The sequence below is a fragment of the Podarcis filfolensis genome (assembly GCF_964270895.1).
Source record: "Podarcis filfolensis genome assembly, chromosome: 7".
NCBI classification, from domain to species: Eukaryota; Metazoa; Chordata; class Lepidosauria; order Squamata; family Lacertidae; genus Podarcis; species Podarcis filfolensis.
The window spans coordinates 29404597-29418398 of NC_139603.1; the positions used below are offsets into that span (position 1 = coordinate 29404597).

A 13802-nucleotide genomic window follows, 5' to 3' on the forward strand; every position below is an offset into this window, starting at 1 on the left:
TAGACCAGAACTACAGATGCGGGAGTATGTTGTAGACAATAAGAGCACAGTGGGTACCTAGGGAAACTATGGCACTAAAAGGGTTCTTTATTTACACTTTTCAGTAATGACTACATATATTCAGTTATACAGGAGGAAATTGTAAAAAGGAATGCCACCATAGGCAGGCAATTACTATGTGACTATAACTAAGTGATATGGATGAGGTTGCTAATAACTACAGAGGAGAATACAATCTGTACAAGTTACGAGCCAAATTCTATTTTGTTCGTATCTTATCAGTGACTCCCCCACCACCACCACCTCACGTCCATGGGATTCATGCAGGATTTAGGAAACAATAACACAGAACTAAATCTATATTCAAATCTATATGAGTTGAACTAGATACACTCCCCCACCCAAAAAAAATACTGCAAAACTACAAAGTGTGGTTTGTAATTTTTACTCATTCATGGGAATTAATAGGGTAAGGTAAGGACTTGATGAATCTCTGGATTGTGTTCACTATGAAACAGTCATTCCAAGGCTTTGGGGGAGGTCCCTGCTCCCATTTAAAAGATTCTTCCAATGATCCGAATGCCCTTTCTTCCCACTGAATTGAGCTCCTTTTTTCCCAGGAGCAACAGGGACTAGACGAAGGAGCTTTCTGATTTGTGTTTGTGCCAGTCGCATGGGACACGCCCCCTGGAAAAAGCTGGAACATTTGGATTATCCTACCATGCTCTAGGCAGCCGCTTGATTCCTCCCTGACTTGATCTGACCTGGGTCATTACTTGGGCAACAACCTTGTCCATGATGTTCTCCATACACTTTTCAAGCCCTCCACTTTTCAGCTTTGTTGAGTGTTTTCCAGTCTCTCTCCAACCTGCTTCGCACATCCTAGAAAGCCAAACCAGGACTCACCAAGACCATGACTTTCCAAGCCCCACCTAAGACTCCTGCTAATCTACTCAGCATCTGTCTCCAGGCTCCTTACCCATCACTCTGGACTTGTGCCTCCAACACCCGACATTCCTAGGTGTCCAAATCCCATGGCTGACAGTACCTTAGGATACAGCGATGCTTCTTTTATCATGTGGGGGGAGAAGAAGAATGGTCGAGCTGCAGTGGAATTTAAGTAACTTTTGGAAGAACTCATCGTTCTTGGGTTCACAGATGTACCATACTCACTTCCCACTTCGGGGGGGGGGCATACCAAGGGGGGGCAGTTGCAGGGGGAGGAGAGGGAATTCATTCATGCAGTAGGACCCTAGGAAGTCAGACCATAGAACCATCTAGCTCAGTCTCATCTACACTGACAATATTGATTGTAAGTGGTTGCTTATATTGGTTAAGTTTAAGTTAAAATCCAGCAACTAAATCCAAAATGCAATGCTTTTTAAAATAATGTCGAAGGTCAAGTTCTTAAAACAAACATTGAAAAGTTTTGCTAAAATGCAAGTTCACAGACATTTTCACATTATTCCCTTCTATTTCTTTTTCCAGGCAAAATAATCAGCTTATTCCTATTTCCGCGCATCTGGGAAGATTTCCTGGCAGTTGCCATATTTGTTTGCTTGCATGCTTACTTTTCAGAACCAATCCATGCTGTCATGTGTTTTGAGGCTTAACAGCTCCCTGTATACATTGTGGAAAACCCTGAAATAAATTTGAAGTACATTCTGTGGTTCCAAGGGTCAATATAATAAATTCTAAAAGAGGGAAAAGCCCTTGCAATAAAAACACAATAAGAAAGCACTCCAAATCTGAACTGCAGTCAGTCACAAGTTTGGAGGGCACCACCTTCTGCATCATACAATACAATAATAAATGTACACAGTAAAAAAAAAAAAAGTATTAGTAGATTGTGATGAAGATTGTCATATGAATCAAGATGCATTTGCAGCGCTCTTCTTGATTAATTAGCTACTGAAGACAACAGGTTCACCTAAAAATGCAAAGGAAATGAGTTGTTTAGACCATAACAGTTGCCAACCACCATTATCCCACCAATTTACACTTCTTTTAATATTTTCACTAGTAAAATTTACCCTGTAATTTCCAGCTGGTTTGGCTCTCTGTGTGTGGTGTGTACAGACACCCTTCACATAATTCCCTGCTGGACTGCCAAGAGTGGGCTCTGCTTTGCTGGAAGTATTTAAGGAGAGGCTATACTACGTTCAGGCCAGTTGGGCCATTTTAGTTCCTCTGTTTCTCATTTTTCCAACTGAATTCCACTTGCAACATTTTCACATTGGTTTTTAAAAAGACCTTACAAAAGACCGTAAGTATTTTAGTGCACATTTTCTAACAGACACGTTTTTGCGTGCAATTTGCCTGATATGCATTTTCCACATATGCAACACTTTCATGCACATTAAAATGCATACATTAGTGAAAATAACGTAGGGAAAAAATACGTTAGGTTGGGGAAAACACTTGGAAAATATGCATGCTGTACATGTTTTTTGACTGGAGAGGTGCACGAAAAATATTGAGAAGTGCAAATTTCAGATGATAGCTGTTTGGGAAAGTGCAGATTAGGTAAATTCACTATAAAATATGAGCTGAACTGAATTGCTTCCTTATCCCTAAACTGGACATCTATATGCCTTGGATGCTGTAAGATTCTACATTGATTAGGGTGTTGTACTAGAGGAGCTCCAAGATCCCTGTGTGGTACTCTGAATAAAGTTCTAACTCTGTATTACAATTCCATTTATCTCATTTATTTCAGACCCCCACATATCTGTTGTAGATCCTTAAAAAATGAAGAGATTGTAGGCTCCGTCTTCAGAGTATGCTATAAATCACAGGTAGCTGAATTGACATGTTTTGCAATGGAGGTGCTCTCATATATCACAGCTAGTGCAGGAGGTCAGTTTAGCTGGAGTCTTACTCTAGGAGGGTCATAGCCAGTGGTAGAATACTTGCAGCCCCAAATTTGATCCCTTGCATCTCTACGAAAGAACCCTATCTGGAACTTGGAGAGCCCTGCTGGATACTGAGTTAGATGGACCACTGTTCTGACTCTATATAAGGCAACGTCCTGTGTTCTGCAGAATACAGCGTATTCCACATAACCCAGCCTTGGTCATGGTGTTTACAAATTTCACATATGTTCCCTGGCCATGGACTTAAAGCCACCACTGGATGCTAAGCCAACCTCAAAGTCATCAGGTCTGGATTGGACCCATCATCCGGCCCTCCTCCCCTTCCACTGTGGCCACCATGAATGACAGGGCTGTAGATGCTTTTGTTCATAAGCCAGATAGTTTGTCAAAACAGGAGGAGGACTTTTCTTACAGAGGGCTTTTGCTCAGCGCCATCACATTTGACACACTCTGTTCCATGTTTACAAGAGAGCGACAGTCACTGAAAGTAATACCTGTATTCTTTTCTTCTTTCCCTTAGCTTGTTCTCAGAAGAAATTCCCAGTGCATTATCCATTTCACTTATGTGCTCCTGAACGAATGCACCCCCTTCATTGCGTATGAAATTTATTCCACTAATGTCACCAAATGCCTGAAAAATACAGTGTGCAGGCTCATTGGTTGTGGCACAGTCCAGTGCGATATCAAGTTAAAAGAAACAAAAGTAAGCAGACTAAGGGCACAGTTTATTTATTTGTTTAAATTACAGATTAGCAGCTCTTTTGTGTGTGAAATTTGGTACTGTCATGGCAATAACCCAGATTCCCTTCTAATGTACAATTTGGGTTTCATGGTTGAATTCCGCTCCTGTGTTTTGTAGCAATTTTTTTAACAGCCCTGCCAAAACACTATAGAGGGAGTGTGCATACAGAGAAAGTCACTAATAACATGTACAGTGGCAAATGAAGACTTAATTCCACATGAAAGGTGAATTCACCTAGGTTTTGCTTCAGCTCTAAGAAATAAATATAGTAGAATAGAACTGCATTTCTCATGCTCAGCTATTTTCTTTCTGTAGGATACTGTTGGGAAGTGGGTAAGAAAAGTATATGAAATAAAGGGGGGAAGCTACTGGCTTTGGGAATACACTGGATGTAGGAAAAATATTGCAGATGAGTGATTCAAATATAGAATAATATTGTCGTGACCCATTGTCATGCTGCATCTAGGATCACCTAGAATCTACATCAAGGATCATTTAGGGCTACAGGCTTTGCTGGGGAGTGACTGATGTGGTATGTCAAGACAAACACAATTGGTGTCCTCATTACCTATATAAAGATAAGCAAACGGGAGTGATCTTTCATGGATGGTCAAACAGGTGTAGAGACTGGACATATAAGACAATGAGCAATTAAGGTGAATGCACCATTCTGATGGAAGAAATGAACAAACTGTGTTGGAGTTGGTGACATGGGCTAGATCTCTTAATAGATTCAGCAAATTCACAAACTCTACCACATCTCTTTAAAAAAATTAAATGAGAATAAGCTTGTACTTAATGCTGCATTGAAATCAATTGGTGTCAAAAAAATTATTCATGCAGAGACTGATCTTCAAAATTCATAATTATATATTACTTACTAATTATATTTAATTTCATTAACTTAATAATTATATATAACTCACATATTAAATGTTAAGAACTATATTAATAGTAATCACTTCACATTTTATAAGCTGTTAACAAATTTGCATATAATAAACTGTAGCATGTATACAAATATAAACAAACATATACATAAATATTGGACATAGTCTCAATACTGAATTAATTAAAGGCCAAGTCATTGCTTCTGAAAGTGACTCAATGGCAGTAACCTTTTAATTAATCAACTTCGCCCAAAAGTTCACTTCACAGTGTAATTATAAAAGTGAGTAAAAATTATAATTGATGTGTTTTTGTCAATCTATGTAGCTGCAAGGTACTTTTTGAAAAGGTTATATTTTTGTTTAGGTAAGCTGAGCTAATATTGCCTTGGTAATTATCTTTGACTTTTTTTTGCTTTTTCTAAAAAAAACAAAAACAAACTTGAATCAGCAATAAGATATGCTAAATAAATATTTGAAGCATTTAAACATTAAGAATGTGGATTGTGGATATATGCTGGAGCAAACTTGGAATGAACCACAAAGTCTAAGCAAAGTTTTCTCCTCATCCGTAAAAGGCCCATTTGGAATTAAATATCCTGGCACATTGATTTTTACTATCACAATTTATGTTTGCTTTCTGGAACAGACATAGCATCAAGTCGAGGCTCCTCCTCGCTCAGGAGCCATTTATCAAATGGAATGAAATCGCTTCAGAAGTGCATCCATTTTGTATTTCCCAAATATAAACATTAGAGCAGAAGTTTTAAGTAGAAAAATAAATGTAGCAGTTACTTTTGCATATGTTAACTTGCATGCACACATGTTGGAAAATGCACAAAGTGTACAAGAATCAGCTACATTTCAAGTTGTTCCAAATGAACAGATGTCACAACACACTGTGTCACCAAAACTAAGTGGGCAGCCTGTTTTGTTTTCTTCCAACAACCTCTCTGGGAGGGACGACACATGACTCCGCCCCCATCAATTATGGGGTCATGTTGAACACTTGTGTGCTGGTTGTGGTGATGGCCAGGTTGTCTGATAGCAGCCAGGCCTGAAGCAAGAAGGCATACATTTTTAAAAGGCAGCCCTTATGCCACCTCATAAGAAGGTACCAAGGACTAACTATTTAAAAGGTTTGCTTTCTTACTTGACAGCTAGGAACTGTTCCAAACAGCTAGAAACAACAGCAAGCATGTCGCCTTGCCCCCACAATCGAGGGTGCTGGGATGGTGTGAAGTCAGCATGTGTCGTGTGCAAGCCCTGCGGCATACACATGTGAATTGAGTACACTATGTGTTGTGTGTGCATGGTTGCCACAGAATTTTGAGGGGGCCCATCCACCTCCTTGAATTTTTTTTGGAGGAAGAGGGTCCTTGCCCCCCCAGTCTTCCCTAGGTAGTGCCCATGAAGCACAGTATAGTTTAAGCCAAAAGAAATTTCAGCGATTTGGATTACTATTAGATGAGCATCCCACCTGTCTTCAAAATTGCCATGCAGACATGTCTTTAGTCCAGTTGTTTCCACATATCAAACCCTTTCCCACAGTACCAGGGAGGAGACAGGGAGGTGAAACCCTACATGAGACAGCATCTGAATTTTTAAAATGAATACTACAACTTCCTTGCCAAAAGGTGTATGCATCTCACCTTTCTGCTCTCTGCATCACTGTGAATGAGAGACTTCATAATTCAACATTATAAGTCAGCCCTGGTTTAACCACAACAATGTCAGTGGATGAATGGGATGTGAATAATAGTCTATTATAGAGGCCTAGTCCCTTCATAGATCTCTAGTCCCAGAGATTTGGAGCTGATTTAAATTAGGTGTGTGCATTTGGTTGGAGTGAATCCTGAATGCTGAGCAGAAGTAGAGTGCATCAGAAGGATTTTGGCTTGTCTGAGGTAATGTGAATGTACACTCTGTCTGTATACAGTGGTACCTCGAGTTACAAATGCTTCAGGTTACAAACTCTGCTAACCTGGAAGAATTACCTCGAGTTGAGAATTTTGCCCCAAGATGAGAACGGAAATCGTGCGCTGGCGGTGCAGCAGCAGCAAGAGGCCCCATTAGCAAAAGCACGCCTCTAGTTAAGAACAGTTTCAGGTTAAGAACAGACCTCTGGAACGAATTAACTTTGTAACTAGAAGTACTGCTGTACGGCTGCGTGAGTTGAAGCAGGGACCCCTGAAGCACTTTGTGGCACCTTGGTGATTCAGGCATTTAAAAAAATACTGCAGACTAGCGTCTACTGAAAGTGACACCATGTATCTAAGCTTTCTTGAACCCTTTAATTTAATTTTGACCATGCTTTTCGGTCATCCACCACATCACCACCTTGATCAGAAATGCTAAAGCCCCAAAATACAGATGTGTGGCCATCCCTGAATATCGCAACTAGCACATACTTGTGGCCATCTTCAGTGTCATCTGACTTTCATCAGAAGGTGATGCCTCCCCTTTTCTCTACTGGGTCCACAGCTCTACATTTATGACTTACAGACTTACACATCATTTGCATTTATGCCTTGAAATTGTTCAGGGTATCCTCTCTGTGAAGGTTTCAGCCATTAATTTGTCAATGAATTGATCCAAGTAAGGGCCAATTAGCTCCTGCATTAGGCTATTGAATCATCCCTGATGTTCTCTGATTTGGATTGCAGCAGAAGTCCTCCCTCCCTCCCATGAATGTGCAGTCTTCTGATGCAGAAAGCATTTAACTTGGGGCTCCACTGCATGTGAGCAAACGTAACCACCAACACATTTGGGCTTGCTTTCACTACGCACAACATTTCAGTATAATCAATGGCCTTGTTCATGGGTTATCTCATTCGTGGTACTCGGAGTAAGAGTTCAAATCTAAATACAGTGAATTGCTTTCAAAATAAAGCATTAGGTAATCTGTTTATTTCCCCAGGAAGCACTCACGAGCCACAAATGTGTAAGCGATTTGAGCGCTGTTTGATATGTCCTTACCAGTTCCAAGAACAATGCGCCAAATTGTGCAGCCTTTCATTTTTATAAAAGTACAGTTTTCTCAAACAGCCACAACACATTCGGTGTTCCTTAGATTAAATATCTGAATATTGCTTCTGAAGGAACAGTTGTCAGCTTAAATCTAAAGTCTAGTTTGTTTACCGATCGTATTTTATATTTGTTAGGAAATGACACCAAATGGCAATAACATTGCGGAAAGTGTTCTACTGGGGAATATACATGCCCTTTGGTTACAGTATACATATCTTTATACATAATGCCAGTATATTTTCCCTAGAATTATGTTAAATATGTAAAAAGCCTTTCCTCATAAAGGTAAAAATGCTAGATGATTCCAAGCTATAATTTAGCATTAGTGTCAAGATTGTTTCGGAAAATAAGCTACAGTTACCGCTTCATTCTTTTTAAGTGTCACTCAGCATACCGTATCTGATCTTGCATTCCAAATAAGCCCAGATGATTTTATTCACTTTCCAAGGCAGACACAAGAGCTTAAGCATCATGTGCAGCATATGGATGGATGTAAACGGCTTCATGAAGTAATAGGCTAGTTACCCAGACTGTCTGATCTTATTACCGCTTGCTTCATTTCAAGTAATTGTGGAGGGTAGGGAAGATCTCCCTTTCATCTTCTCTGTGTTTAGAGTGATTCAATCTTAAGGGTGGTTTTGTTTTGCTTTTTTAAAAACCAGATAAAAAGCAGGCTGTCCCAAAAAAAAAGAAAGAAAAAAAGTTTCTGTGCAAAATTAAGCTTTACTTACCCTTTAATAAGAAACTGATTTCTTCTTGAGTTAAAAGTGGCTTATTGTTGCCCTCAATAAGAAATCAACTGAAGGCAGCAGAAGCCAAGATAATAACAAAACAAAACAAAAATCGCCATATTTGTGTTATCACAATGTATCACCAGTATTAAATGCTCTGTGCATGGCTTCTAAATGCATTTAAAATGCTAAAACTCAAAGGACAATTTAAAAAGGAAGACTTGTGAATGAAACAATGACTTGTTTTTTAGGGAGGTGGCAATTTTGCATGCAGAATGTGCTTGATTCAATCCTGAGAGAGGCTAAAACCCCAGAAGGCCACTGCCAATCCATGGGAAACTGAGTTAGCAACTTCCTTCCTCCCTCCCTCCTTCCTTCCCCCCTTTTCTCAAGCACACACCACTATATATTCCTCACCTCTTCCCTCCCTCTTTCTCCCAGAATTCAGATGCCCCCTCAAAAGAACAATTTTCCCACGGAACACATTGCTCCATCCTACCGTAATCCCAAACTGAAATTGTTCACGCAGACAATAAATAGAAAATAATAATGAATAGACAACTTTCTTACTATATGTGTGGTAGGAGCACAAACACACAATGAGTGACATCAAGCAGAAGATGACCATATTTCTCCTAACACAGCAACAATTCTCTTTCTCCCAGATCTGCTCCAAAAGGTCCCCTAACATTTATTTTTAATATGTTTTTTCTGGTTTTATATCTTGATTTTATTCTGTGAACCGCCCTGAGAGCTCTGGGTATAGGGCGGTATATGAATTCTTTACTACGGAGACTGATTTGTGTAGAATGCTATCAAGTGACCAGCGCAGAATGATCCTGAATACACTGTACAGTGGCCTATGGTCATTTGGCTGTAACAATTACATCACATTAAAAACCAGAATGTTGGGACTTACCTCTACAATAGCACCACTAGGCAGTCTAAGGAAGTGCCTGTACAGTTCTTGGAAGCCCCCAAGATGAACTGTGTATATAGATACATGAACAGTGACCGCTCCTGAGCTTCCGATAGATTTCAAGATTTCATTTGGGAGCTGGAGGCCAGTACTGGAGACATCAGACTTATTGGCATGGTCTTTCCAGATATAATCACAGACAATGACCTAGTGAAGGAGAGATCATATGGTTATTTCATTTCTGCCATGAGCTTGGTCCCTATTCAGCTACTTTACCTTATTCAAATCAACTTAATTTTTAAAAGAAACTCGGGATCAATAAGATTCATCCTACAAAAGACATACCACAGGCAAAATTAATCATATTCATTATACTTGAAATTGCAAAGTATACATGCCTGTCAAGGCAAATAAATAAATGTGATATACGACATTAGCAAACATTATAGATTGACTGGAGTCAGGCATCTCATTTATTTATTTCTTTATTTATTTTTGAAGTTAATACAAGTTGCCTAGCTGTGTTTTAATGCTGAAATACATTACAGCAGGGAATTGAAATGTGATAATTTTAGCAAAGCTGTAAATCTCATAATCAGCTTTGCATATGAGTAATCAGAAAACTTGCAGGATCTCGGTTTCTAAGGCTGCCAAACTTTATTTCTCAAAGTACCAAGCATAAGAATGAAAATTGTCCACTTTGCTTTGATAGTTGGATTTTGAAGACACGATGCATACAAATCTGTTAGTGATAATGTTTTAGATGCCTGGAAATTGTGGTTAAAAATATAACCTTGAAGCTCAGGTTCTAAATATACATTTCACTTGAAGTGCATTTTGGGATATCCATTTTGCCCACTCAATTATATGTAATGATATTACTGAGCATTCTGTTGTTGCACTCTTTACAACAACCCTCGGAAGCAACCTAGTATTGCCATATTGGCCTGAATATAAGTCTCACTTTCCCCCCAAATTCCAACCATGAAAAGTTAAAGTGTGGCTTATATTCGCGACCTTACGGTATGCAACCAGGAGCATGGGGCAAACAGCACCAGGAGCGTGGCAAAGTGGTGGCAGCCCTGTGCGTAGTCCCCCATCCTCTCCCCCAAGGCTGGGAAGGGAGAGAGCAAGGAAGGGGAAAGGCTGTTGGCAACACAGTGCGGCTCCCCACCCCCTGCCCAGTATGCAGCCAGAAGCAGTAAGAATTGGAGTGGCTTATTTTCTCTTTCCCACTCCAATTTTAAAGGTGTTGCTTATATTTAGGTGCGGCTCATATTCGGGCCAATATGGTATTATCTCTATATTGGAGATGGAAGAGTAAGAGTAGTTTGCCTAGAGGAGGGGCAGGGAGCCTCAGGCATGAGGGTCAAACGCAACACCCTATGACCTATCTATCTGGCCCATGTGACTCTCCCCAAGTCACATCCCCTTCCCAACAATGCTTCCTCTCCTCAGGCCACATTCCCTCACCAGAAGAGGAATTGATTCTTTGGGAGAAGCCATGATTGTTTAAAGTAGTATGGTACTGCTTTAACTGTGTAGTCCATAGGTTGAGATCCCACACATTCCTGCATAACAGCAAGCCCCATTGAACTCAACAGGATTTACTTAGCAGAACTGCATAGGTTTACATTGCGAATATTCTTGCAGCTGCAGAATACAGACTAGGTAGGAAGAAAAAGAAAACATTTATTTCCCAGAAAGGGCATAACTATTCATTTCAAACAACCTTCCTTTTCTAAACAGGAGTATGAAATCCACTGTAAACTGAGAAATGTGTCTTTCGGAATATCTTTAAAGTGATATGTCCATTCAGTATTGAATAATTCAGAATGCATATCTGTTAAGGAGTAGAATGCTTTATCTCTAATGTGCCCTGAATAACCTGAAGTAAGTGCCAAGCAGAAGACTCCGCTGTCATCTGAAATCTCTGTCGTGAAGTTAATCAAAAACGTCCATTCATCTCCTCATAGGCCAAATGTGGCTTCATAAATCTGCTGAGACAGACTAGTCAAGAGACAGTGCATATAGGACATGTCAGAGGCACTGAAGACAGCTATGATCTAGATTCACAGGAGCTGACAAGAGACCACAAAATGCCAGTACAGCATCCCGTAATCCTAAAGTGAAATCCATCTTTCAGCAGAAAAACAAATTAAGGGCAATAATTCGGTGATAAGAGGCAGGCCAGAACAGGTTCAAAACGCTGAATATTTCACAGGGTTGTTTAATTAAAACAGAAGCATGATGCTTTTAATTGCTCTGCAGCAGTTCAGCCTGAAATTAAGCCTGATGTGAATGCACTTGCAGTTGATTTAAGTTGTTATAATTGCAAAATATTACAAGGAATGAACACCAAGATAACACTCGAATGGGGCTTTCTAGTGCAAATCTTCTCTTCTCAGCTCTGTGCCAATTTGTGAGGGAAGAGGCGAGAGAAAGGATCGTAAATGTCAACCTGCCCACATTCTTTAGCAAGCCTCACGTGGATTTAAATCTCAGCTCCCAAATGTGATGCATTTTCCCACACCAACAACATTTTGGTAGTCATTGTTTCCTTCATGATGGGGGGGGGAGTCATTTAGGGAATACAGTGGTACCTCAGGTTACGTACGCTTCAGGTTACAGACTCCGCTAACCCAGAAATAGTACCTCAGGTTAAGAACTTTGCTTCAGGATGAGAACAGATATCGTGCTCTGGCAGTGCGGCAGCAGCAGGAGGCCCCATTAGCTAAAGTGGTGCTTCAGGTTAAGAACAGTTTCAGGTTAAGAACGGCCCTCCGGAACGAATTAAGTACTTAACCTGAGGTACCACTGTACATAAAAGGTTGGGAGATTTCATTCCATGCATGTTAAATACAAGAGAGCATTTAGCAGTTTCAGAAGGTCCTATGGCAGAGTAGAAAGTGGGTTCCCTTCTCCATTCCAAGAGAGAGTTTTGGTGGGAAGCCTTCAAGTGCTCTTTGTCCTAGTTTACTAGATTCTTTCCAGACCACCTGAAATTTCCACACGCTCCATATGACCTTTTAAACCAAGGTGTTCATAAAAGTTTAAACCAAGGGGAAGCTACCAAATGGTGGCAGAATAGTGTTCTCTGGTCAAACACCCCTTCTCCATTGTTGCTCCACTTGGCCTCAAAGCCAAGATCCACTTACAGTGGAACCTTGGTTCTCGAATTTAATCCATTCCAGGAGTCCGTTCGACTCCCAAAACTGTTCCAAAACCAAGGCGCAGCTTCCGATTGGCTGCAGGAGCTTCCTGCACTCAAGCGGAAACTGTGCTGGATGTTTGGCTTCTGAAAAACATTCAAGAACTGGAAGGTACGACTGCATTTCCCCTTGAAGCATAAAAAGCAGAAAGCCATTTCCGACCTGGGAGGAGAGGGTGTTGCGGGCAGAAATCCCTCCCACATCTCACACGCGGGGGCTGGCCCTTGCCCCCGCGTGGTTAGGGAATTCCCGGGCGTGTCAGCGACCCGGCCCGCCAATCAGCGGGCCGGGGAGGCGTAGCCTAGCCTATTTAAGACTAGGCACGGCCGGGGACCGCCCTCTTTGCCCACTTTCCAGCTGAGCGGTTTTCTTGTTTCCGAGTCTCTGCGGTCGCAGCTGAATAACCATACCACGAGGAGCATCGCGAGTGTACTCAAGGCTCTAGAGGGGTAAAGTAACCGAGGGGAGCGCCCCTGCCCTCAGCTCGCACCCTGGAACCTTGGTTCTCGAATTTAATCCATTCCAGGAGTCCGTTCGACTCCCAAAACTGTTCCAAAACCAAGGCGCAGCTTCCGATTGGCTGCAGGAGCTTCCTGCACTCAAGCGGAAACTGTGCTGGATGTTTGGCTTCTGAAAAACATTCAAGAACTGGAAGGTACGACTGCATTTCCCCTTGAAGCATAAAAAGCAGAACATGGTGGCTTTGAGCAAATGAGCTTCCTGATACAACTTATTCTGGATTCGCTTGACTTAGTCACCTTGGGAACTTATTTGAAGGGCAGGGAAAACATTTCCCTGTGTGAAATAAATAAATCATGTATTGCCAGATACCTTTATCAATCCCAAGCAAGAGTTCAGTGTTTGAATCCCTTCTACTCACTACAGATAGGTACTCATGCAAACAGCACACATATATCTGAGAAACGGCACAATTTTTCTGCAGGAAATTTCTCTGCAGGTTCCCAGCTCTCAGGTTTAGCCACAGGCAAATAAAAATGTGTGCTTATTTGATAATATTTATTTATTCGTAACTTTAAAAGTTTCAGTCACATTCCCAAGGATCAGAAGTACAACCTCACTAATGAGGGCCTAAAATTATGAAACGTGGGTGGTGCGTGATGCAGGGCAAATGAGCTTTTGCAATTTGTGTACTCAGTTCCATACTTTAATTATGTTCTGTGTGAAGAAACATTTCCTTTTGTCTGTCCTGAATTTTCCTACATCCCACTTCATTGCTCACCCCTCCTCCCCAACACCAGGTTATTTATGAACAAGTTAAAAAGTACGATTTCTAAGAGTGATCCTTGAGGAATCCCACTTCTTACACCACTGCACTGTTAGAACTGTCCTTTTATTCCTACTCTGTTTCTCATTCTTTTGCCACCTACCCTCTCCCTTTATCCAG

At 40.9% G+C, this 13802-nt stretch overlaps 1 protein-coding gene across 1 annotated transcript in view; it reads right to left on the reverse strand.

Annotated features, from left to right (window-relative positions):
• Window positions 1-429: 429 nt before the first annotated feature.
• Window positions 430-13802, reverse strand: part of LOC310767351 (uncharacterized protein) — a gene marked incomplete at its 5' end in the record, with an annotated part of 135664 nt that continues 122291 nt past the window's right edge. Inside the window, 3 exons of the mRNA XM_083624217.1 lie at window positions 430-1930; window positions 3371-3507; window positions 9186-9392. Of these exons, the coding sequence (XP_083480343.1) occupies window positions 1927-1930; window positions 3371-3507; window positions 9186-9392 (348 nt within the window). The 3' untranslated portion in view covers window positions 430-1926. The remainder of the gene's footprint in view (window positions 1931-3370; window positions 3508-9185; window positions 9393-13802) is intronic.